This window comes from Acanthopagrus latus, chromosome 13, assembly GCF_904848185.1.
Source record: "Acanthopagrus latus isolate v.2019 chromosome 13, fAcaLat1.1, whole genome shotgun sequence".
NCBI lineage: Eukaryota > Metazoa > Chordata > Actinopteri > Spariformes > Sparidae > Acanthopagrus > Acanthopagrus latus.
Window position 1 is genome coordinate 21075695 of NC_051051.1, and position 27346 is coordinate 21103040.

The window sequence follows — 27346 nt, forward strand, 5'->3', positions numbered from 1 at the left end:
AAGGTGGTGCTATAAACTGTAGGAGGGTTCTAGAAGTGTAACAGTAGACAATACAATATGACTGCATAAGAATTCAACCACAAGGGACATACAGTCTCTTCATTTATCCCGAGAACAGAAAAAAGCGGTACTCTAATAATCTCTTCATCTTTGTTCTTTTCTGGATTTATTATACCATAAATCTGTTTTGGTTGTTCGTGAGACAAACGTTCTGTACTAGATGTAAACAGGCAGAAAATCTTGACTTGAAAATCTGGTGACTAGAGTATCCGCTAACAGCTGCTAACTGTAGCTGCCAACTACTAGTTGGTTCAATTGGCCATGCAGTCAGCAGTCCTGTTCCTTCCCTCTGCCCGAGCTTCACTATCACCTTCTGATGTAAAGAAAAGGTAAAGTAAAGTAAAACAGCTGGCTAGCATGCCAACTTAAAAAGTTAACACAACCACAACATCGATTCTTCTCATTCAGAACATTTTAAACTGAAGCTCTTACATATTGCACCTTTAAGATCACCTGTAGAAGTTGAGTGAAAAGCTGGATCAGACAATTCAGCATCAACAACAAACACTTTAATTAAATGAAATAACTAACACACCATATGGAGACAGTAATGTAAAGCCCAAACAGACAATCTGGTACATATTTTATTGACTAAGTATATGTACACATTACATGCTATGGAAAAAAAAAATAAGGATGAATTTTTAACTTCAAATAATATATTTTTATAAGACTCTGACATAATGTACTCTTTAAAAAAGAAAACTTTTTCACTTGTTCTGGTTTCTTTCAAAGTCAAAACAAAAATATATGATCACTGTAAAATAAAAGGAAGTCAAAAATGATTTGGCATGAAGAGACTCAATATGTTTTTCTCTTGAGCTGTAGAGGAGATAAGGTGCATATTGTAGGATCAACAGTGGTATCTGAAAACATTGAAAACATTTTTAAAGTATTCATTGGTCTTTAACTACCTGCAGTGGGACAGCTGAATTAAAATAATGTCATGAAATTGTTAAATTATCCCTCGAAGGCGACAATGAGTGGGAGTTATGGGAGCAATACCCAATGAATACTTTGCATAAAGGCATTACAACAAATATAAAAAATAGGATTAAAAAACTTTATAAATTAAGTGGTACCACTACAGAATGGACAGACCAGTCATTTATTGTTCATTGGTCACCTATACCCTCATAGGAACATTGTAGTTACATTTGGCTGACTTTTATGAGAACATTTACCACTAAATGAAAGACAAAATATGGGGGCTTAGAACTATTACATGTGTTTATTAGCATATACAGTGCTGTATATGACCCATGGATGAACATATTAAAGTAATAAAAAATAGGACATAAATGTGGTATATAAAAAATAATTTCCATAATTTGAGTATCAATGAAAAATGGACTTTTTTTTTTTTTTTTTTACAATTTTATAAAAACATTGTGATCTCAAGACTACATTTCATGATAGCAGTCAGAGGCCAGATGAATAAAAAAAAAACTTAATGTAGGTTAGAGACAAACTTTGTGCATTCATATTAATGGAGCAATATGCATCTGCACTCTCTTCCATGTGGTTTATAAACCAAATTGTACACAGATTTCCACTTTTTCATTTACCTTTAAGTGGAACCAAATTCATCCGTGACTGTTCGCATATCAACACCTCTATTGGCTCCAGTTGTCTTAACACACTGTATTGACAAGAACAGCAAAATACCACAATTTCACCACATATCAGTTGCAATTGTTCTCTGACAACATTCAGCTTGGATAACTTTAAGCACACGGAGGACACTGAAGGAATTCAAATTAATAAATGTGCCACTGAATGCATCTGTGATCAGAGTTTTTTTTTTTTTTAAAAAAGGCCTTCATAGGAAACCATGCTAATGCTATTTTGATGTATGTGTGAGACTTCTCACCATACAGTCTTTACAGTAAATATAATAAACACTGAAGGAATATTTGTCCAAAGGCATTTTTTTTTTTTTTACAAATCAGACCCAAGGGCATAGTTGAGCTTGTTATAAGCCATAAGTCTGCCAAGCGTGCTACAGCAGCTCAACTCTGTGGGGAGATTTCCAGGCATTTTTATGGCGACAAAAACGCATGTTTTTCTAAAGTTGACCTGTGGACCATTTCCACCTGCTGGCTACCTTAGGCCAAACCATGATGTTTTCTTAACCCTATCCAAGTGATTTTAGTGCCTAAACCTAAGCAGACCATAAGCACAGCGCAGAGACGAGAGAGAACTAGAAAACTGAACCTAAACAAATGTAAAGAAGCAATGTAAAGAAACACACACTTTAAAGTTATTAGTAGTTTTGCAGAATTGTACTTGGCTAACATTTATTCTGGCAATCGGGCTGCATTTAAGATTTTTTTGGCACCAGCTCCTCATCCATGTTGCAGGCTATCATTTGCACTGCTTTGTCTACAATATGTCACACAAGAAAGAGCCACATGAATCAATATTTTAAATCAGTTTATCTATCTGGCTGGTTATATCCCTCTATTGGCCTGTTTTAACATGATGGATGTGATGAGGTTATGTGAAGTTGGGAAACAGAATGAACAGGATATCCTACTATCCCTATAATTCACCTCAAAAGTAGACTATGGGTACCGTCAAGATAGTTCATTATCTAAAATAGTCAGATTTCCAACCACTACCAAAGAGTTTGTAAACCATTTGGCTGCATGTTGTTCATTTTAAAATATCAAAAACAATACTGACCGACTGATCCAGATTTTGGGCCACTGATTTCTAATAACACGTCCCATCTTTTGCGATACCAGACATGAGGTAGAGGATTTATCCTCCCAGCTGACAGACTCCTTTGTGTCACTGAGGTTGGCCACTCACAATGTTCCTGCTGTAGTTTAACATTTGCACTATACAAGAGGAATCAATTGCATTAATGTATCACTGGAAAGTTAATACACAAAACGTATAATCTAATCTTAGCTTGATGTACAAGTATAAGACTATGACCACAGAAAACTGGCATGTTACCTCCATTCGCAAGTCACCTAATTATGTTACACTTAGTAACAATGGGGATAATGTTAGGTAGGAAAGCCTAAAGTGGTGAGAAAGGCATTCCGAAAAAGGCTGTTAGAAAATGCCATTTAGATAAGGAGAGCAAAATTCCTACAATAGCAATTAACCATTTTATGTTTTCTTTTCATGATGACATGATGCACAGTGGGCATGTGTGAGTCTGCAAAAGCTTTACGTGTAATTATAGCACGTGTATTTAATGAAGAAACAGCAAATGAGAAACAATTTACCTTACGAAGTGACATAATGTCTGTTTTATGAGTTGTACATAAAATGCAATGGTATTAGTGTTTCAGGGCGGATCTGATCTGAAAAGCTTCATAGAATGACAACGCAATAAAAAGCCTGCTGGAAGACAAAAATATAATCCATCAACCTTTCTCTTCTCATCTTCTAAAACTGCCTCTGGGGATCGTTTCTCCTCCTTGGAAGGATTCTTATTTTGTTCTGTCACACGGCTGCATTTGAAGTCATCCACGTTGGTGCTGAATAGTGTTTCAAAAGAGGAACATAAAATAATAGATGCACAGTCTCCGGTAACAAAAAATCAACGATAATCAAATAATAACAAAGGAAGAATGTTTACAGTATTTAGCATGTAAGGTGTGTGTGTGTGTGTATATATATGTCAATTCAATCATAATATTTTCCACTTTTAGTACAAAAAAAGAGGACTTGGTTTGTAGTGTGGGATGTAATAAGTTGGTGAAGTCGTCTTGGCGAGGAGGAGCGTCGTCCTTCTCCACCAGACAGGAAAAGTCTTTGCTCGTCTCACTCCGAGGTTCACAGTCTAGCACTACAAAAACTCACTGATTCATGATTCTGTGAGAGTGTTTTGTCTCCTGTGTGCAATCGATTCTTTCTCCCTTCTGCGTATGAATGAAATGTAGTGGGTGGGGATACACAGACACCGCAGGAAAGGAAGGAGTAGGTGCTGTGGATGTGTGGTGCAGACTTCAATACTGGGCTGGAGGTGTGTAAACTAGGGCTCGACTGATATCGGTTACTGGCGCCTCATACTCTCAATTCAGGATCGAAACAGTTTCAAATCGTCAATTATCCTTCCTTTTCCCATTTATTCAAATCAAAACTAATTGAATTCTTCAGGGACATACGCTTCACTGCCTCGACTAGTTGTTGATCCTGGAAACCACCCTAAAACTAACCCAAGTTTGCTTTCACACATGTAGATTAATTGTTTTTCTTTAGTCTAAACTGAAATAACTAAGGATTGCTGCTTCTTAGTGCTGGTCCATTTCCTGTTCAAAATGACATATTAAAACAGGCAAATAAGCAACATTAAGGGATATGGACTGAGAGTTAGCTCAATGATTGGACAGATTTATTGATTTTGGTCCCCCATCATCATCTAGATGTTTGATTTCCCATAAAGGGAAATCAAATATCTCTGCGCTTGATCCTAAGAGCTCATGAAGACATAAATGGTTGTAAGAATTATTTAGTCAAGACTACAACTGGACCACACATTAGAAATAATTCCAGACAGGTAGAAACAGAATGAAAGAGACGTGTTTTGCAGGGGGGTATTTCTTTTGTGGTCTCTACATTTAATAATGAAGAATTGCTAAAATATATTGAAGACAGGAGCACAGCACACCTCTGATTTAACTCCTTTTGAAGAAGATCCCTGTGCTGATGTGTGCACGTTACCATGGTTACTATGTGATTAATGCACATCACATACTGTAGGAGACCATCTTAATAGAACCCAGTCAGCAGATGGATTTAATGGTGGGTTAGCTTTTGAATTTCAGTTATCAATCTCTGTATTGGCTGCACAGAGATGTAATGGATTTATTATGTGTTTCTATTAAATGTATCCCTAATAAATATTCAATCAATAAATGATGCAATCTATCTGAATACAAAACATATCATTTTGTTTTGGAATAGCTTCATTGTGCTGTAGTCGAGGAGGAAGCCAACTGTGTGTAATGCTTACTTTAAAGAAGGCTCAAATAGGTGAACCGATATCAGTCTGACCTTAGTGTAAACTTTTCAAAATGACATTAGGTAAAATCACCCAACAGGTCTTGCACTGACAGGGTCAAGAGTCCCCAACCGTTTTAGCGCATAGGTTCATATACTGTGTGCTTGTATCAATCTTTTTCTTTCTGAGCATGACAAAATGGCCGAAGGAGAAGGGATGTGCTGGACACTGTCGAAGTGATGATGGGAGTGTGTTTGTTTCTCAGCTCTCGTCTTCAGGGTGGTGTTGTTCCAACAGTCGAACGTGGGTGAAGGGAAAGTGGCCTCGCTTGCCTTTGCACTCACCCTCCCACTGGCCGTTCACATTGATCTTGGTCACTTTTACCATGTCTCCGACCTGGCAAATGATGAAAAAAGGAGATATATAAGGAGATACAATACAAACACTTTCTTTCTCCACTCCAAGGTTATTGTAGTTAACTAAAAATAAACTAAAAAATAAACAGAAAATACCCAGTGGAAATTAAACTAATTTAGATAATATTAATACTAAACTACCACTTGAAGTATCTATAGGTTTTGTCTTTGTCAAATTCGTAAACACAACTAGGAGGCATATTTTTATCAAGACTGACATCCCAGTCTTGATCAAAATATGCCTCCTCATACGTGTTTGTATTGTGTTGTACTGGAATAACTAATTTGAAAAAATACAATAAAACTTATATTGATATTAAACTAAAATCATCTGTGGAAGCTAACCAAAACCAAATTAAAAACAATATTGAAAAAAATCCTAATTAAAACTACTACTAAATTACATCACCATATTAACGCTGCTCTGTCTTTAGAGGCAGGATAGGGTCATATCAGCTGAAGCCATCAATACAGGCTCAATGTCTAACTGAAATTCTATAAAGCTAAAAAAAAACAGTACTGACTGACCAATCATCATCTTTACAACTGCAGGACAGGAAACAGACACCTTAGCTTGACTGATACACAGGAATCATTTAAATTCTTGTTTGAGGAGGGGAGGCTATTTTGTTTTGAGTGACAATGTTCATCCGTCTCAACAACATCATGTTCAGTCAAGACAGAAGTGGCAGTAGCAACTGCTTGGAGCGGTTGACATTTTTCATTACAATCAAAGAAATCCACAAATGCTATGGGCATGTCTGCTATTTATAAAGCAGGTCCTTTTTTTTTAAAAAAAAAAATCATTTTAGTTGGTTTACAAGACTAATAGGTGCAAAAGATTTTGAAATTGCCACCTTAGCTGGCAGTTGCGAAATTAACTACAATGTGCAGCAAACTGTAACAGCTCCCATTAAAGTATATCCACTACATAAATGTGCCTGACAAGATTATGGAAAGGATCTCTAAGGTGGGAAGCCATTTGGTTGAAAATAATGATCATTTTTGCTTTAACACAAACAGTCGTTTTATCACTATGTTCAAAACCACCAGATGTCTGGAGAAAGCTACAGCGGCTTCATTCCAGATAACAATATTTTATTCACCTTCTGAATCCCACATCAGTCACTTCCTCCCTGTTGTGTCTATTTTATATGTACTGGCAGTCCTTCTGATGCAGTGGTTTAATTTAAAAGTTTTAATGACTGTTTCGTCTGTTAGAAGCTAAAAACAGATGAGGTAGATGTACAGAAGAAGTAAATTACAGCAAGCAGATGAGCTGCCAGCTGAAAATTAGAGGCTAATTGCTGTCCTTATCTACACTGGGAGCATTGTGTACAGCACTGTGAAGCGTGACTTCACACTGTTTCCTACACATAGTCTATACTTTGGCAAGCTGCAAAAATACATTGTGCCCTATTTTAACAGCCCAGCAGGAGTTTGTAAACACTTTAATGTCATCAAGTCTGCTTCATCTCACACAGAAGCATGCATATACACCATCTTCCATGGTTATTTCAAACAAAATGGAAGTGCATGGGCTGGAGAGAGAACATCTAGAGCCCCAACAAATTTAAGAGATGGCTATGTTCAGCAATGGTAACAATCAGCACTTGCCCAGGCAGACTGTGAAGATAGATTAAATGTACGTTTGCATTAGGCTAATTTAATTAAATTCAACTTTAGCTTTGGAATCTACTCTTCAGTAGCTCTCAGAATGTTTTATACAAACCCACTGTACGTGTCAATGATGGGTCGAAGTTGGGAGAAAAGCAGTGACAGCTGTATTTAAGAATGACCAAAATTATTAAAAGATTATTTAAATCAAATTTCGCAACTCTAAATCCATTGCTATCTAAGCTAGGCTCATTATCCATCAGCTTGCAGTAAAGGGTATGGATGTCAAACCATTTTCATTATCCTCCAACATTATCTGCACTTTATTTACTAATTCAAGCATCTATCTGCTCCAAGTAAACGTCTACAAACAACAAAGCTTGTTTCACTGGTCTTCGCTGGTAATGAATGTACAATGTAACGCTCACATTAATCCAACAGGCAACAGTGTGTACATAAATAGAGGCCACTGTAAAGGATCTGTGTCCATCTTTTCTATAGAGCCATCTCCACTCTGAGTGTCTTCATGTGCACTGTCAGCTTGCATTTGTAAAGATACTTTGTGTGCATGCTCACATGCATGAGTAAGCCATTAACAATGAGGACAATCTAGCCTGCCTCAGCTGAGACCAAAAAAAGTAAAACAGAGAAAAGAGGTTAACAGCGAATGGAAGGACAGCCTTGGAGAAAATGAATGGTGGGTGGGATGGATACCTCCAGAGCGAGTGCAGTCTTGTCGTAGGCGTTGGGCACCCTCTTCTGAATGGCTCGGGCATAGACGGGCCCATTCTGTAGGTTAGGGAGCTGAGCGTTGACCACAGGCTGAGCGTACTGGCCCGGGTCCCCCAGAGGGTTGGCCTGAGGGGCCCCTGTTCCATCTGTGCTGCCTGCTACCCCTCCAACAAGCCCCCCCTGTCCAGTCCCCGCAGCAGGGGGACCCAGGCTGGCACCAGTGGGCGAGGCAGGCCGGTACTTCTCCACGTAGGGCACGGGGATCATCCCGGCTCGGCCCTCCTGGTTAGCAGCATTCCACCACTGTTCCTCTGGCTTCTCCAGCACGCGTAGGATGTCGCCCTTGCGGAAGGGGAGGTCCTCCTCATCGTTGCCAGGGAAGTCAAACAGCGCCCGTACGAACTCTGCCTCATCGGGCTGCTGCGGGACGCCAACAGAGGAGCTGAATCCTGTGTGCTTGGCCTTGCTTATGGGTTCTATGAGTGTGGTGGTGTCCAGGTAGTGGATCTTATAAAACTCTAGCAGGGCCGGCAGCGCTTCAAACTCCTGATCCCCAATCCGAAACCGAGGAGGAGCCACACCTGGCAGACAAAAGGTGACTTTGTTAGTTTGCTGATAGTAAAACATCATAGAAACATTAAAATAAAAAAACATAAATACCAACATCTTTGGACTGATCGCCGAGAACCACAATTACAACTTTGTATTGACACACAGCACGCAAGAACATTAAAGGTTGACTGAAAAGTCCAACCACATCCCAAAGAGTGCTGTGTTTGGGGAGACTATCAGGGGAGGATGACTCTCCACAGTCAGTACAAAATGGTCAAAAAGTGATTTTATATCATTGTATGGTAAATGATTAGCAGATTCCAGTCAGAAACTACCTGCAAACACAAAACCTGAATGCTGGTTTGGGATAATTCAGTGATTTAAATCACAGACCACTCAATGTCGTTCTGCTTATTCTAGCAAAAATCCTACAAATCCAATATTGTCTTTAAGCAATTCTGCTTGTTGGTTTGCAGCAGTGTCAACAATGACTTAACACAACCATAGATACTAGAAGGACAGCAAAGTCAGCAACATCAACATAGCAGACGATGATTATTACCATAATCAGTGTTTTCCCTCTTTATAAAAAGGCTAACTTCATATTTACAGGAGGAGGGATGGGAGTTATTTCCATGAAAATTTCTACATGTTTCAAATAAAAAATTCACATAATTTTAGATTATCATTACCAACACTGTGACAAACAGTTGGAACAAAATGTTAGAAAAAGCCAGAGCAGATAATAGAAACATCCAAAAAGCTTAAAGATAAAGCTTGCTAAAAAAAAGGCCACTAAGGACCAACTACAACCATTAGATGTGTAACTTTGTTAGTTCTGATGTTGTCATGTTGACTTTATGATAATTTGGCTTAGGCAGTGCCCAAATCAGCTGAGGTGCTTCTGAGGGGAAACCCTGATAATATCACCCAATCTGGAGTGGCTTTAGCCCTCATCATTTTGTGTGAACACTGGACACTTTTTAGGAAACATATCAAATAAGTCAGATTTCATCACAATAATTGGTTCTGTCTCATGATTGGCTCCATATTTCATTCTGGTTCAAATGACTACCCAAAAACTAGGAACTGTTGCTACACTTTTATCACTTACTTGCTCATAATTTTAAAAGACTTGTGCCCACAATTACTTGAATATTAGTCATATTTTCTCTGACAGACTGGGATGATGTAGTTACCACAATGGCCCATCATTTGATGATTAACTGTAAGGAAACACAAATTAAAATGACCCAGAAAGGACAAGCACAAGCACAGCCACAAGCACAGCAGCAGACCTGTTAGCAGGACTATGTATGAGCAACGGGGCAGGATCACAGACATTCCTGAAACGCCAATCTGATCAGTCATCCTCCAGTTGTGACAGCCCAGACTGCCCAGTTCATTCAATCCCCGCAGCAGCAGCAGCAGCCCAGCCCACCTCACTGCCGCTGCCCGCTGATCTACAGTCCTGCTGCCTACACGAGGACAAAACACCGCCTCTCAACCCTCAGTCAGAAAAGATTCATAAATGACCTACAGTCTGGTGCTTAAATAAATCAAGTCTAATAAGTTGGGTTGTTGATAGCTAGCTAGCTAAGCACCAAACTCCATTTAAAAAGTAGCCCACTTAACTTTACGACGCTCATACAACAAAAGCCCACAATTTGTACATTAGCTCTACGATTTAATTTACGTTGCCACATTCAACAGATACATTGCATACATGTGGATTAGCCGCAATAAGGCAAGTGACATATAATTTCAGTCAAAAGTTAACAGACTTCTCTTCTCTACATACAGTAGCTAGCATTAGCAGTTACGCTAGCTAACGCTAATGGGTCCAAAATACTGGGCGGTAGCAGGCAGTGTGAAAGTTTTCAATTTCGTGCAAAATTGTGAACATTATTATATTGTATATATGCCGATGTCGAGAGTACCATCCCAAAACGCATGAAATGCTTAAATTACTGTGATAAAGGGCAGGTATGTTTTACGTTTTACCTACATCAGGTTAAATTGGGCAATTCTTGACGGGCGTTTGGCGTGGCTAGACGAAGCAGCTGGACAAAATCACAGCAAACCACGCTTAAAAATAAAATAAGCATTGAAACGTTGGTATCGTGTGAACATTTATATCAAGCCAGGTCAAGTACCCTCCTAGGTGAAACAATTCAACATTACCTGAGCCAGATTGCCGGTTGTTACTGATGCTGTTGATTATATAATGGGACACTTTGGAGTTCTCTGAAACGGACAGCACGTAGTCTCCAGGGCTGGTGATTGAGTCCCTCACCAGAAAAACGCCATGTCTCTGTCCCTGTAGAAGAGAAACTGCGTCCTGGCGGCCAAGCCGTCCCCAGTACCAGCTAGCACGGTCTTCGGCATCAAAATTACCAGCCATGGTTGTGAAATCGTGTCCGAGGCTTGAGGCCTTTCCCCGCCGCCTCTCCCTATCCGCAACTCATACAAAAACTTTGGTTGACTAACGCTGCCCCTGGAAATACGGTATAATACCGCAGTTTCAAGCAACTTACACAAATAATGTCACGACGTTTACACTGACGGGACTTCTGTTGTCTCACGAAACCCAACAGCTAACAGCGTAAGCGTTAAAATGACAAAAATATTTAAATAATCAAAACTAATGTGCAACAAGAAACTCCGGGACTGAAATGGCGGATCTGGGGAAAAGTTGACCTCATCTACCGGAAGGGATGCCTGGTCAATGGGAAGCGCTGCGTTCACGCCCCTTAAAAAATGTGTAGCTACGAGGCAACAACTCCTCTACCTCCCTTAAAATGCAGCATTTCATTAAGTTCCTTCAATTGTTTATTTAGTAGGCAATTCACACGTTTATTCTCTTGTAGAAAATCTTTCATTTTTGAGGAAACACGTAGAACAACTTGGTAGCAAAAGGCAACAACTTGAGTTTCTCTTATTTATGCACTAAGCCGTAAACGCACCATAATTAAACTTTTCTGCAGACTTTGGCTCCTAACCAGATTTTAAACCGCTTACGAACACCCATTTATTAGGCATAAGGCAACGTTTATGTTTAACAGTATTAATCAGACTTTTAACTGTCAATTTCTTTGTTTTCAAATTATCAAATGAATCTAAAATTCCAGGGTGACAGTACACATTTGAAACATCAAAGTCCCCCCTAAAATGCATTTTAGGTCAATGGCCTTTTGCACTGGGCTACATTTGGGCTACCAGTAGATGGCAATGTACACTCCATTTAATGGCACGTTTTGCATGTAAATCCACATTTTTATAAAAGTGCAAAGAAAAAGCTACATAAAAAAATAAAAAAAATAAATAAAAATTCCATCCACCAGTCCTAGATTTTCATCATGGCTTCGCAAACTGTCTCATCAGCGAAGATCCTCTAAATTCTTGTGAGAACTTAGCTGTTCGCTTATGGGTTGACTCATGGATGATAAATAGCCTGGTTTCCCACACCAACCCCCCCCCCCCCTTGTCTTTATTAGAATCACATCATTGCATAAACATGTCACCACCTCTCATTTTGCAATACTCACACAGAGATGTTTCCAGTGGAGCTAGAATTAGGCTAGATGCTTTGTTTGGGAGTAGGTGTTTAGATGATTAAAACATGAATGTTCACACTAAAAAAAGTAGTTTGCAGTGGTGGAGGAAGTATTCAGATACTTTGTTATTTATTACGGCTCCTTCATTAATACGAAGCAGGATTTTACTGTTGGAGTTGGAGCCAATTTTTAACCATTACGTATAGGACCGCACTTGATGATTATTCTATCTTCTACTCAACTGATTGTTTGGTTTGTAAAACTTCAGAAAATAGTGAGAAATGCCTTCACTATTACCCAGCGCCTGAAGTGACACCCCCCTCAGTGTTTGCTTTGTCCAAACAGCAGTCCAGACCTCAACATTATTAAAACTAAATTCAAATAATTCAAAGGAAAAGCAGCAAATTAAATGTTTTTGCATGAAAATCGATTACATATAAACAATTAAATAATTCCCTGTCATATGCTGATATAAAAATATCTTAACTGAAAGTCCAGTTTCTGTTTTTTGTTTTGTTTGTTTATGTTTGAGCTTTCGACCACATCTCATGGTCTTCCTCGTCAGATGGATAAATGTATAGACGTTTTTCTTGACTTGTTACTGATTGGCACGATGTGATTTATGACTAAAATCATATTGTTTGATAGTGTAAGTGAAATATAGCCCGCAGTCTAGGCGACTGTCATGGCAACCTGAATGTGTCACACAGTTAGTTGAATTATTCTCAGAATTATACTTACACTTCACCTTTTGACCATAACAGTCTTTGCAGCGATTTATCACAATTAACAATGCTAGGAAAATACTATAAAATTGCTTTATTTCGCCATATTTCAAGACTCAACTTGGGCAGTACTCCAGTTTATTGTCACTGGAGCATCTCTACACTGGTTCATATTCATAAATCTTTGGTTTGTAACATTGCACCTGTTCCCAAACACATCAGCTATAACAAATTCATATTTCTTTAACTAATTAACCTTGATTACAGCATCATTGAACTGAGAGCTACATAAAAACCTTAGAGCCACACACATCACAATACATGTCATAAGATAACTGCATTTTAAGAATCAGTGTCAGCTGTGAATTCTCAAGGAAAACTGTTGAATACACACACACTGTGTAAAACCAAGAGGCTCCACAATAGTTGGCTCGTTCAAAGTGTTCATGGCACACTGTGGTTAATAACAATCTAGGCTGTGTAATCTACTCTGATACAGAGTTACTCGAACTTCTTCAGGTGGTTGTAGAGGGACTGGACGTATGTGAACACACACATGGGGTCTGGCTTGTCCCCCATGTCCAGCATGTCCTCCACCTCGATCAGACGGAGGCAGTCAGCCTGCTCCCTGAAACACAAAAGTTGATGGTAAAAGTGTCAGATTTTACAAACACAGTAAATGGTACAGCCACCAGTATAGGCTACTTCTTCCCTCAGCAGCTTACTCTGCGGTGGTGAAGGCCAGCTGGAGGTTGTGTCTGCGGTTTGCGGCGTCCAGCGTGTTGTAATCAAACTCCAGAGGGAAGAAAGAGTGGACCAGAGCGCAGAACGCCATCCCATCGCTCCAGCTGGACGAGAAGTTCTGGATGTCTATGTTCTGAGAGACGGATGACAACGGCATCACGTTTAATCTTTCGCATGCATTTTTCTTTCATGCGTTTCATTCCGTTGCTCTCATTTATCTCTTCTCTACACTGCTGTGAGACTGTGTCGTGGGAGATGAGAGAAAAGCATCTTAGCAGCTACTTCACGATTATTTTGTGTTTTCTGACGCATTGTCTTATATCTACAAGTTCCTCTTTTGCCAACCTAAGAGGATTTTTCAGGAAATTAAAAGACTTTGCGGGCCTTACTTAAAACAGACTTTTTTAATGACATTTTTAAGGAACAGAATTTTTATTTTTGAGTGAAAAATATTCCATCGTCGTACCTGATAGCCGATGGTTTTTGAGCGGCACCACTCCAACAGGATCTGTTTGATGCCACTGGCGCTGGACATTCCAAAACTCTGGGAGCGCTTCAGTTTCGGCTTCGAATCCTTCGGTCTGTTCGACAGAATTACAACTCAATGTTATGCGATATCTGGGATGATATCTGAAGGTGTGGACCAGGATGAAAACGAGATTATTTTAAAGACACTCACTTTGTAGGCTCCGAGTTCATCCTCTCAAACATGGCCCGTTTGGCCTGCGCCCCATTGGAGCGTGGGAGTGTTTGTGATTTTATCAAATCCTGCTTAAACTCCACCCCACCTGTCTTGTTCACTTTCCTGTGGAGAGAACAGTGAAAAGCACATCGAACAGAAGCTGCCATACATTGAAAAGATGTTTCCGTTGCATGAAGGCAATTTAAGAATAGTTAACAGGTTTCGTGGTCGCGACTTACTTGTCCAGATTAGGTGAGAAGCCAGATTTTATGATTGATTTGGAGGGAAGTAATTTTTCTGCAGAAACCATGAAAAGAAGAGCCAGTGTCATGAGATTAAAAGACACAAAATGAGGGGGGGAAAAAAAAAGCTTTGTAAAATGACTTGTATAACCAGCCCTATTGAGGGTTTACTATATTTTACCTGCAGGCTGAGGAAAGCTGACACTTCTCTTTAGACTGGGACTGGGTGTCTTGAGAATGGGTACTGATTTAATGAGACAAGACCAAAAAAAAAAAAAAAAAGGAGAATGATGGGAAAATTAAAAGTACGGAAAATAAAGAAATCTCATAAAATATGCAAGACAAAGTGAGGAGGAATGGAGATTAAAAAAAATAAACAAGGAACTTCCCATGACCTTTATTTGACAGGCAGATCCTGTCCTCGGTTGAACTCACCCCGCTTAAAGGGATATTCCCCAGGTTTCACGGCGGGATCCTGTGACGCTGAGATACCTGAAGACTGAGCTGTGGTTGACGACTCTGTGTTGGATGTGTTCATGGCGGAGAGAGTCAAGTGTGGCTTGGGTTGAGTGGCATCTAATGAAGAGAGAGATAAAGCACAAAGCTGTTACTGTACATATATGAGTCAACAATTCAAGCTTGCTTTGATGATCATTTTGTGCACCTTCAGTCATTTCAATATCATGGAATTGTCCTCACCATGTTTGAACGGGTATACGCCTCTCTTCACCGTCGGTGACTCTGGTACTGAAGGATTCGGTACGGCAGCGGGAGTCTGGTCGGGTTTGGACGCAGCGGAGGTCTCAGAGCTGCTTTTGGTCACAGCTGTGAGAGGAAAATGGGCCTGAGATACAGAACCCGACTGCTCCTGGGATAGCTGCGTCCTCGACTCCTTTGCTAGAGATGCACCTGCACAAGCAAAGACAGAATGGAACCATCACTGGAAAAAAAAATCAGATGCCGACCACATTATCATCACGGTCTAGTTGCTGCTGTTTACATTCACCCAGCAGAAATGTAATGAAAATGTGTTCCCATTTATCGCCTTATAACTGTATGTATGTTTCATTTCGTTATGCAATCCTGTTTTGTATAATGAAATTATACTAAATTATCTTGAAATACCGAAAAAGCTTAAGTAGCATGTGAAATACAATTCCTAAAGAAGTTAAAATGACAGGCCCGAAAGAGGAATAATAAGAGGAATTGAAGTGGTAATTTAGTGGGAGTTTTCTGTAAATATGATGCCTTAAGCGGTTCTGAAGTGCAGTTGGAGAGATGGCGAAGCTGAGAGTGGTGGTGATCGTTGGAAAAACAAAATAGGGAAGCAGTTGAATTGTCCGTCCATGTGTGAGTGAATTCAACAAAAGAACAGCGAACAAAACGTAAAAAGGAAAAACTAGAAAAGGGGACATTTCTGAATAAAATGCGCATTTTCAGACTAAGAAGCTAAATCTAAAACACACAAATAATTCAAATAGAATGCTTTAATAATAATGAAAAATGAATCCCCAAGTCTGAACTAAAGCACATTTAACTTTGTCATTTATTTCAGTTGATTCCATCAGATTATCACCCCTGAGTATTTCCCATCATCGCAGGACATGTTATACACTGTCCTTGGTTCCTGCAGCTAATGTTCCCACTCTAGAGTGCTGCGAAACTCAAGGGTTGATTTCTACTTGTTCGTGTCATGCCACTAGAGGGCAGCACCAAAATATGTTGCTCACTAATTGAATGTAATTGTTACCAAAGCTGCAAACAAAAGACACGTTCCCTGCATGTATGTATGAATCGGGTTTTTTTTTTTCAATAAGAACTATATATATTTTGAAATCCTTGCACACGGATATTACATATATCATTTAATATAATGAGGTGTGTCAAAACGTGTTCCCATTTATTCTGAATTTTCTACGGTTCTTTTAAAATAAAATCAGAAATACACACACTTTTATTAATTTAATTTCTTTTAACACCAGTGTATATGGGCCTTTCTGATTTTTTATTATCTTTAGTTCTATTTTTTTTCTGTTATTCTATTTTTGTAACAAGTGAGTTTCCCTGGTGAGGACTCAAGTCTTATCTTTTCTTTAATTCATTTTTGTGGTAACGCTGAGAAAAGTTGATTACAGTCTTGGATTGAAGCGACTTGTCCCTTCACCTCAGGTAGCTGTCTGTAGGATATAATCTTACCCTCTCTATTTAAGATAAGAGTCACAAAATAACTCATTTTTTATCGGTTTATTACATAATTAGTTATGTCAAATTAATCGCTAGGATATTTGCTGCGACGTAAGCACTCGAAATTCACATGCATGTCATGGATCAAAACCTATGAATGCATCTCCACAGTCTTAGAGTTTGTCAAGGACCGACCTCTTACAAAAGGATATTCCCCTGCCTCTCCTGTTGGAGCCTCTGTTGGAGAATGGACAGTTGCTTTAGGCACAGCTGTTGGAGACTGGGCAGGTTTGGTAGCAGTCAGACTCTCAGGACTGAGTTTGCTTTTCATGGCAGTGACAGGGAGATGAGGCTGGGGTTCATCTGTAACGAGTGATGTGTTTGTTTACAGAAACAGCGGATTCCTCATTAATGAGGAAGCGCATTGATTCACGAGACAGAGTTCGATTTTCTGCTCACCAGACTGAGCAGGAGTCTCGACTGACTGTGCCGGAGTTTCTTTTGTTGCTCTGGGAACAGACGCGGGAGAGTGAGGAACAGCTGGAGCTTCACAGCTGGACTTTTTCATCGCAGTGAGGGGAAGATGGGGTTTGTTCAGAGGACCTGAATCCTCCTGGTCTGGAAGTAAAAAAAAAAAAGATCAATCATGCTTCTGTCTCTGAATATAAAGCATTACAAAGCATATAATGTAATTTGTAAAATATAACCCAACTGACCAGGTGCGTTGGCAGTTTCCACGTTGGACTGAACAGAGTCAGTTAAGGCAGAAGACTCTGGACTTGGCTTCATGGAGGCGGTGAGAGGCCTGTGAGACTGAGGAATGGCCCCAACAGTTTGGACTGCATCGGAGTCCACTGATGAGCCTTCTGAGGAGACACAACCAAACACAGCCACAGGTGAGGTCAGCTCGCCAGGTTACCTGTGTGGAGAACGTCTCAGACGAGCTGCGTACCTTGTTTACCGTTCTCTCGAGCAGTCGTGGCAACGTGGGCATCACTTTTCTCTCCTTTGGCATCAGTGCCCTGTGCAGGAAAGTCAGGAATTAGAAAAGAAGCATGCAGTTCTATTATTTAGTGACTTTCATGAGCAGACTTTCATGGAATCCTTGTACTCTTCATACAAATGAGTGAAGGGCTAGCTCATCTGATGTTTGCAGTGTTGAAATGGTCTGATCACTGATGATGATGTGTTTCTTAATTTGACATTGCGGGAGTTTGGCAGACGCTTTTGTCCAAACAACTTACAGTTATTCCTACATACATTCATACACTGATGGCAGTGGCTGCCATGCAATAGAGCAGACCAGCCCAACAGGAGCCGTTTGAGGTTCAGTATCTTGCCCAAGGACACTTCCACATGCAGACCAAAAGAACTGAACCAGCGACCTTCCGATAACAAGACGCTAGCTCGACCTCTGAGCCACAGCCGCCTAGGTGTCACGAAAGTTCTACTAACTTAGATAAAGAAATGATTTTTGATTTCAGAGCAATAAACAGGTCACCAACAAGTATATATCAGGGGTGAGGAGGGGTGAGGGGTGTCATCAATAGGAAATGAGTACAATGGAGGCGTGTGTGTCTTACACTCCTGTGTATTTATATTTATATTCTTCATTGTTAGTGATGATGTGAGGCACTCTGTTGTTAAATGCGCGTCCTTACAGTCACAGACACACATTTAACAACAGAAGGAGAGAGAGGGGGGAGAGAGAGAGAGAGAGACAGGGAAGAGAGGGAGAGAGAGGAGGAGAGAGAGAAGCAGAGGAGAGTGAGAGAAGGAACAGAGCAAGAAGAGAGAGAGAGAAGGAGAGAGAAAAGAGAGACTGGGCGCAAGAGTGAGACAAGGGGAGGGAGATAGAGAGAGAGAATGGGAGAAAATGGGATAGAGTAAAATGAGGGAGAGAGGAGAGGGAGCGATAGAGAGAGGGGGAGAGAGAGAGGGAGAGAGGGAGAAAGAGAGAAGGAGAGAGACAGGAGGGAGGGAGAGAGAGAGAGAGAGAGAGAGAGAAGGAACGAGAGCAAGAGAAAGAGAGAGGGAGGGAGAAAGTGCGAAGGGGAGAGAGAAGGAGGGAGAGAATGAGAGAAAAGGAGGGAGACAAGGAGAGGGATGGAGTTAGGGAGGGCGAGGGGGGAAATAGCTGTGGGAGAGATGGGAGGAGGAATACAGCAGCATTCATAGCTTTACCACATGAGATATGAATAATAATACTTGTAAAAGTATAATGATAATCAAAATAATAATAATAATATAAGATGGATAGATTGTATTTCTACATTGTATTGATACTTAAAAGGATCTGAATACTTTTACCTCTGATCTGAAGCAAAAGAGAGGAAAACTTGTGTTACAAGTTTGAAGAGGAGTCATAAAATAAAACAAACCTAAATGAAATGTTACAAGACACCCCATTTCCTTTGCAAGCCATTACCTCAGGACGGTAGATGTGTTATGTAAGACACGCGGCTGACTGTCTGTTGCTATTTGTACACCTGCCGTGGTAACATCACTCACTGGGTTCAACGCTGATTCATCCACAACAAACAGAGACGGTCTTTTGTCTTTCAGACTGCTGCACGCTGTGGAGCTGAAATTAATTTTAGGCCTTTATCATCTGAGATAAATCTGTCCGTGTGTGTGTGTGTGTGTGTGTGTGTGTGCTGACTTCTCTAAATGTGTGATCTTCAGCTGTTAACAGTTGAAAACATCTCCTCTAATGACAGCTGTGGCCAACAAACCCATGCTCCCACTGAGAGGCTATTTTAGATTCTGCAATCAGCCCCTTTGCAAGAGTTTCCGTTCCACTCCTCTTACATCCCAATATAGCCTCAAATGGATGCCTCGGAAATCAGTAAGTTAGCCCGAGCACTTCAAACAGCACCTAAGTATATCAGCCTGAAGCTCGGCCTGCGTTTGCCCCCTCTCACACCCCCACAGAGTCTTTCGCTTTCCAGACACACGCGGTGATCTGGCAGCTACGTAATACAGTCATTTCAGCCGGTCCGTCAACTGGTCGTCAGGAGGGAGATTAGCACCATCGTGATCTGTGGGTTCCACTGTAGCTCCTGTAGGATATTGCAGTCGGACTGTCTGACCCTGTTAATCCCTCCAACCTCTGCCTGGGTTTACCTCCATACCACCGTGGCTCTGTCTTGGAGACGTGCAAACGTACTCGAGTTGGAGACGGACAAATGCATAAACACTGGCATGACCATTATGTCAGCAGTGAGAAAACACTACCAGCCAAATGGTTTTTGTCACCATGGAGGAGCGACAGAAGCCAGCATTTAATAATATAGTTATCATACTGAGCTTTTTACAACACTCAAACCGTTTTTAGCTTTTTTTCAGCTAACAGGTAGATGCACACTGTGTAGTCAGACAAGAATGACCCAACTTTGAGACATCTAAAATACTAACCATAAAGTTTAGAGGAGCGTTGTAGACCCTTTTTGCTCCTTGTTTCAGTTTTACGACACAAAACTTCCCGTTTTGGCTCAGCCTTAGTGCTCTTATCAATCGTGTTTTCCAGCTGTATCGAGCGAAAAAGCTCAGAAGTGAACACACTCCCACAGACAAACTTAGCAACCAGCTGGTGAACACAGACAAGGATTTGGTAGCCAGACAATTCTTGGGAGCTGGAAACCAAACCAAACTAAAAGGAGATTTTGGACTTGATTCTTCAGTTAGACACACAAAAAAAAACACCCCTAAACTAGAACGGCACTCAGTAGAGTGCATATCTCAGCCGAGGCACAACAGTCTGTTCTCACCCACAGATACCAGACGCCTGATTTTTTTCATTAAGATCTGTGAATTATTCCCTGAGAAATTAACGGAAAGTTGAAAGAAGCTCTCTCTCGCATTGTTACAGATACTGAGAAAAGAAATCCTTCTTCCAGATCTGCACCTAAAGTTAATGGGGTCTATCCTGGGGTCTATCGGGACTCATCCTCCAATATAAGTTTAGTCAAAATCCACTGGGTTGTTTGTGTATAGCATTGCTGACAATCCAACCAACCAACCAACGAACAGACACCTCCTTAGTCAAAGTGAAAACAGTTGAAATATGGCATTCTCTTTACAGAGTTATGTATCTTTTGGTTAGCCCAAACTCTTTTGCCAGACCACCCTTTGTTTTTCTTGCAGAATCTGTGCAAGTTGAAATTATTGCATCACAGTGGCCTCAAGTAACACACAGATGTGGTGTCGTTTGTAGTCCTAAAACGTGGAAATCCGTATGCATTTTTGCTTCTGTGAGTTGTGTATTTAAATTGGCTTTCAGCAAATGCTCGAAATGAGGTCATACAGATCTTTTCACATTTTGTTCTACAACACAAAGTACATCATTAAATGTCCCACAATTAAATTATAAAGCACTTAGGTGTCTTAAAAACCTTGCTAACAAGTGGCTAAATGAGACTACAGATGTTAAACGTCATCACGTCCAACATGAAGACTCATCAACACACTAGACACTCTTTACACAGTGCAGCCTAACATTAGCTTTCTATTTGATTTATACTTAAGAAAAAATCACAAAAGCATTGTTCATCTGTGAAGATTATCTTGCTGAAGAAAACGTGGAAGTATCAAAAACATGTGTTTGACACAGAGGTTATTTTCAGCAACAATCCATTCAAATATCCCGTAGTCTTTTTGTCGAGGGATCCGAGGCGATGCTAACTCCTCGGTTAGCCTACAAAAATACGTCATCCCCACACCACTCCGTATCTGTCAGCAGCACCCTGACGTGCCAAGGAGGCTCAGCACCTCTGTGCTTGTGTTCAGTGGAGGAAACTGTCAAGCGCTTGGCTCCCAACAGACACACCTTACTCTCTCCAACCTCCTTTTCCTACTCCACAAAGTTGCGCTTGTGTCAGGCATTCGAAGCGCGCGTGGATGCACTGTGCAATCCCTCCAAATGCCACCGCATAGGTCACTGTGGCATCGACCGGGTACATTAGAACATGGTGTCACATCCAAAAGATCAGACGTGCGTATGAACTGATCTGCCTTGATCCATCGAGAACTCCATGTGAGGACGTGGATAAGAGTCAGGATTAGACTCCAATATATATATTTAACCTCCGGCTCCGGCCTCGAACATTTATCTGGAGAGCAGCGGTGATATCAGCAGCAGCCAGTACTATTATTAGATACTATCATATCGTTATTTTCAGTTTTCTGGGGTCATTAACCTTGAATATCCCAATTACAGCCTTTACCATCACAGTGAATAAATCTTTAAACTGGCCATCATGGATTTAAGAACAACCCTGCCACCGCACACAGGCATTTACACACTTAAACCCTTCCCTACCCCCCATCTCAGCCCTCTGCTGCTCATGACCCTGTTTTTTGACAGCAGGTCCTCCAAAGGGCACATGTATTTTTGGGGTTTGGGCTGAAGCTCTTTGGAGCCTCTGCACGCTCAGTATGGACTTCGACAGCCCTGCAGCTTCCTCCTTGGAGACAGGTACAGATGTGAGGACCGCAAGTCTAAATGATCAGCTCCTGATTAACTTCCTCAAGTTATAAAGTCCTGAAATTGTGGAAGTGAAATCAGGTCAGCAGTCAGGGATGTAGCTGACAGACCGGGACAGTATCTGACACAACACTGCGTGCTTCTGTCCACGTATTGTGTTGCATTTTTTATGACGTCACTCGCACTCACCCTCTGAAGACAGATATATAAATAAATCTCTATGCCCTAATCGCACAGGAATCTTGCTTCACAGCCAATCCGAGTCTCAAATCTCCGAATGGAAAGTTGAATTGCATCTTCGTCCCTGTCAATAATACCCCCAGCCCCACACACCCTGAGAGGGACGACCAGCTGTCCCGTCGAAACGCAAACCCTACCAACATTCCTCTGCGCTGAAATCAGATGGTGTTTTCCCACCCGTCAGCCCTCCGCTCTGACGTAGCACGGTTTGAGATAAGGTGGCCATCTGATTCATCACTTAATGCTCCATCATCAACAACAAAGTTGTTCAGTTTAGCTCCTTTGATGGCAGCTAGTAATGGTAAGCACCTCATGTTGCTTCCAAGCCGAAGCCAATAAATCGACAGTCTGAAATATGGACAAAGCTCGCAGGTCTGAAAAGTGAAGTCCGTGCCAGCCTGCATTCTTTCTAATGGGCCGCAGGGGGCGATTCCACTGGTTTCAAAGGGAAGTCTGATTCTATGTAAGCTTATGAGAAAATGAGCCTGATGCTCACTTGATTTATTACCTCAGTCAGCAGTTTCCTGATGAGTTTATGCTCTCAATCGCTAGTTTTAAGTCTTCTTCAATTGAGCGTGAGGTTCATTTTGTGAATCATGGTCACATTTAGAGTCAAAAAGAAAATAAAGCAATATCAACCATTTGCTGGTTCCAGCTTCATAAATGTGCAAATTTTTGGTTGGACAAAGATGGACAAGATGTCACTCGGGGCTCTGAGGAGTGTTTTTTTGTTTGTTTTTTTCTTCATTTTCTGGACATTTTACAAACCCAATAATAATCATAATCCACAGATTCATCTGCAATTACATTTTTTCAGTTGCTGTCCTATGGACAAACACATCCACTAATGTTATCCATGCAGTTATCCCTCTTTTGTTGTAATCCACAGGCAGGTATTCTTTAAACTGTACTGTTTGTAGAAAAGCAGAATGAATACTCACGTTAATTTCTGCATGTCTCTTTGCTCTCCATGGAGGTGGTGCTCGGGTGTAGCTGGGAACTGAAGCAGGGGCAGTAGCATGGCTCCATCCTCCATTCCCACCTGACCCTGATGGATCGGAGTATGTGGAAGTGGATAAACTGGACTGGCTGGTGGTGACCAAACCTCTCTGCTCCTCCTGGGTCGTGGACTGTAGCTGTGCATGTCCATTCTCTAAACTCTCCTCCCCGTTCTTCCCCTTCACTTCAGCAGGACTCCTCTCGATATTCACCCCAGCGAGACCCTCCACCAGGCGGCTGAGGGCCTCCATCTTCGCCCTGAGCTGCACATTCTCTTCCTGCAGCTTGGTCACTGCCCCGGCCAACGGTCCGTTTGAAATGCACAGATCCTCGATCCTCTGCTCAATGCGCTGCTTGAAAGCACTTACATCCACGTGCACCTCCTCGATGGCAGCTTGCAACGTGGCCTTGAACTGAACCAGAGCGTCGCTTACCATCGCCTCCTGAACGCTCTCCGTTGCTACATCCATGGCTTCCTTCTCGACTCTCACCGCCCCAGAAGTTAAATGAGTGATGGGGTGGTCAGCTCAGAGCTCAGGAACCAAACCTTCAAATCTTTCTTGTCCTTTTTCAGTTCGTTCTCTGTTTCTCGTCCTTTGGAAGTTTTGAGTTCTCGACCAAGGGGTTTTCCTACAAATTCTTTCCTTCTGAAAAACGTTCAGAGTTATCTGACACGCTCCATTCCACCTTTTCACCAAAGCTGAAGATGCCAAAGGGTTTTAAAGGCTGATCAGGGTCACAGGGGGATTCCTCTTACCGGAGTCCCATCAAGATCCATGGAGGACGTTTCTTAATGTGCGTCTTCTCTTATACTCCCCTCTCATCTAGTCAAAGTAAGAGCAGTTGTTATTTATAAGTCATGGAAAAACTCATGCACAATGTTATCTTGGGAAAAGAGGCATGAACAGATCAGGTTCTCAGTGCACGTGGGACTTGAGGAATGATCAAACTAACCTTTCGAAGGGTCTCCAGCTGAGGTGGCAGGCGATTTTGTTCCGTCTTCCTTCTACTATTTGTTTCCTAGATGTCCACCCCTGCTGCCCCGGCCCAATGTGTTGTCTGAGCTATCTGCGTCTCCAGAGCCGGGGAGCAACAGGTTCGCCTCTGTATTTTGGGACATAAACGGGGCGGGGAAAGGTCTAACAGGGAGGAGGGCTCAGAATTATTCAAATGTTTTTGTGTCTCTTTGCTGCTTGTAAGACGGTGGTACCAGACGGTGCGACGGCAGGTTCCTGGAGGCTAATATCAAGACGCTGAACACCTCAGTCAAAGTGAAGACAAAATTTAAAGGGATTTAAACATGAGGAAGCAAAAAGTATTTTAAAAAAAGTTATGCACATCAAGACTATGTTTTTGATAGTGTAATATTTTTTTTAATTTCAATATTTTTTTATTTCTTATGTTACCTAAAAATATAAGGCAGAACAGAGTATGTAAGAGGAGGTCCATTCCATGTCTATTGTCCTTAAGTTTGTGGACCAGTATTCATAATTGGTTCAAGCCACTCAACCTTCATTTTAAATTCTTACACTGATTTTAAATGCAAATTATTTTGAAAGGTAAAATATTTAAATTTAAATCAATCAAGAACCAATTTAAAAATATTATTATTATTGTTATTATTATTATTATTATCTTTTTTAGATATTGTAAAGCCAATTTCTTTGGGAAAAGATAACTGTAATTATCAATTCAATTATATGAACTGCGGCTGGCATCTAACTAATCTTTATTTCATTGCACTTTATTTATTGATTTTTTTTGTGAGGTTATTTTGTGTGTTATCATATAGTAAAGTGTTTATTGTATTTGCCAGTCAAATTAACTAATTAACTAAATAACTAAAACAACAACAACAACATTAAGTAACTCAGGATCTAAACATTCTTAGATATTGGGTATTTTTTACTCTTACTTTAAATCTAGAAGTAGGAATATTAAGTAAAGACTATTACCACTTTGGCATCACCTCATATTTAAACAGGCAATAGAGCTGGGGTGTTTATTGTCATCTTTATGAAGTCAACATTGAGTCTGGATATTAAATGTAAAACAGACAGCTTATTTTCGCAACACCAAATTCAACTAACGGTGAAATGTCCTTAAGTTGCAGAGGGTTGAGTTCTCTCAAAATAGGTATTTTCCCAAATGGAAGCACTCGTTCCTTTTGGTCTCTCGTCATGTTGGCAATCTCAGAGTAAGCAGATATAGTGCAAAAATGGATTCATACATAACAAAACCAATAACATACAGTAGCCTACTACTAAAAATATTAACTTAACGAAGCCCTGTGGAACTTCTGTGTTGTTAGTTTATATTAACGGCAGCCATTTCTGAATTAATGTTTCTTACTGCTATTCTCTGTAAGAGCAGCAGACAGAGGCACTGAGAGGAGGTGGTTTAGAGTGTGTGTGTGAAGTCACAGCCTTTGGAACTGTCGCAGTAAATCCAGAGATTTTCACAGAGCAATCCACAGTCCAGCAGCAGTAAACAACTGAGACAAATCGTCCCCAGGCTCGTAGGAGGAAGGTCTCATTGTCACCTGACGTTACAGTCTGCTCGCACCAGGCCAATAAAAACGCAATTAATATAATCAAATTGCAACAGATTGTTACAAAGAGCCCAACGAACTTCAAGAAATAAAGAGAAATTGTGATCGTAGTTCCCATTTTTTTGAGTTGAGTTGCGTTAAATTGGGAATGTGATATCATCTCATAATGATCCAATGCCCCTGTATCGAACTGAATCGAAATCGTATCGTGGCAGACTTTGTGATATCGGCAGATATTGTATCGTATCGCGACAACACTAAAATGTATTATTACTGTGTTCTGACTGACCGTCAGGATTTCATGAGCTGCCTCTGTTTGTAAAGATTTCTATAAAACAGCCTGCATACACATTGCTGCACTAGTTGACATTATACATGACCTCAGTGATAAAGTTATGGTTATCATTTCTTGTGATCTTACCTTTGAAGAAATATGGTTCTCTGAAAATGATTTAAAGAATCATAGTCTAGCTTATTCGACCAGCAGATGTAAGATTCATTATGCTTTCAATTAGTGTAAGACAAATTACCTTCACCACACCCCGTCCATGTCCCTCTTTAAACTGTCTTCCCTCCAGCAGCTGAGCGTCTCAGCCTCAGGTGTCAGCTTGAGTCAGCAGTGCCTCTGGGTGGTCACGACATCACATTACAGCTGAGAGATGACCTACAGGCACCATGCGCATGCAGAGACACTGCACCCTTCATAAACGCGCACACTTCTAAAAACAACAGCAGGGAAGTGCAAAGAATGTGAGAAGACAACATTTATATATTTTTTTTATTTGCGGCCAGGCGGATGTTATAGCCTCATCAACCACATATGTCCAGGTAACCCCACATCAGAACTGAAAGGGGGGGAGCCTGAGTGCGATTAGCATGTGTGATATTTTGCCTCAGAACAATTTTGGACTTGCGTGACTGATTTTTGCATCCATTTAATGTGGAGCGTTGCACGGTGGGACTTTTAGCAGGCGGCGGTGAACATGACACAGACGTACACTAGTATATCATCTCATCAGTGAATTCACCCGCTTTACATTCAGGGGAGGAACAAAGTATTGACATGACAATATATGGTAATGGACAAAGGAAGCGATTTCTTGTCTGGACACTGGCACTAAATTGAGTTATTTTTAATAAAACATGCATGTGCCCTAAACAGATTTCCACAGTGACTACTTTGTGACTCCTTTCATGAATTTTTATCTATTTAAACATTTTAACTCGAGGACTGTTCCACTTTCTGGCAGTTCGGCCTTTTTCAAATAAATGATATAAAGTATTTTTCTTTTCAGTCACATAGACATCTTGATGTATCGTAGATGACACAGGCTCACTGTATCATGATATTGTTATTGTGGGGAACATATCATGAGTATTGTGTCATGAATACTTACTTACATTTAAACCCAGAGAATTCGGACACTTAAATAAAATTGCGGATAGTCATTATAGCAAATAAGTAAGTAGCTAGTGAGTGATTTGGGAGGCAGCCCTGGTTGGAAACAATAGATCACGCCCCCTTTTAACACCTTACTATTTAGTATTATCAATATTTTGTCAGTATTGTGGAAAGTTGTGGAGCACACAGCAA

The 27346-nt window shown here is 40.7% G+C and overlaps 2 protein-coding genes across 4 annotated transcripts; both read right to left on the bottom strand.

Moving 5' to 3' along the window:
• Window positions 1-626: 626 nt before the first annotated feature.
• Window positions 627-11064, bottom strand: LOC119031507 (adapter molecule crk-like). The gene is made up of 3 exons (XM_037120043.1): window positions 10528-11064; window positions 7774-8372; window positions 627-5422 (listed from the first exon to the last, which is right to left on the bottom strand). The coding sequence occupies exons 1-3, from the start codon at window positions 10745-10747 to the stop codon at window positions 5288-5290; spliced, it is 954 nt and encodes a 317-aa protein (XP_036975938.1). The 5' UTR covers window positions 10748-11064; the 3' UTR covers window positions 627-5287.
• Window positions 11065-12679: 1615 nt separating this feature from the next.
• On the bottom strand, window positions 12680-26904 carry LOC119030686 (smoothelin-like protein 2). Of its 3 annotated transcripts, XM_037118455.1 has the most exons (15): window positions 26283-26904; window positions 24156-24340; window positions 23144-24025; window positions 17430-17499; window positions 17194-17343; window positions 16937-17095; window positions 16673-16840; window positions 14993-15202; window positions 14729-14869; window positions 14475-14537; window positions 14291-14348; window positions 14049-14174; window positions 13836-13950; window positions 13351-13502; window positions 12680-13253 (listed from the first exon to the last, which is right to left on the bottom strand). In XM_037118455.1, the coding sequence occupies exons 3-15, from the start codon at window positions 23669-23671 to the stop codon at window positions 13127-13129; spliced, it is 2067 nt and encodes a 688-aa protein (XP_036974350.1). In that variant the 5' UTR covers window positions 23672-24025; window positions 24156-24340; window positions 26283-26904; the 3' UTR covers window positions 12680-13126. The 3 variants fall into 3 exon arrangements, with proteins under 3 accessions (XP_036974350.1, XP_036974349.1, XP_036974351.1); XM_037118454.1 differs by lacking the exon at window positions 26283-26904 and having other exon boundaries at window positions 24156-24816; XM_037118456.1 differs by lacking the exons at window positions 16673-16840; window positions 26283-26904 and having other exon boundaries at window positions 24156-24817.
• Window positions 26905-27346: the final 442 nt, after the last annotated feature.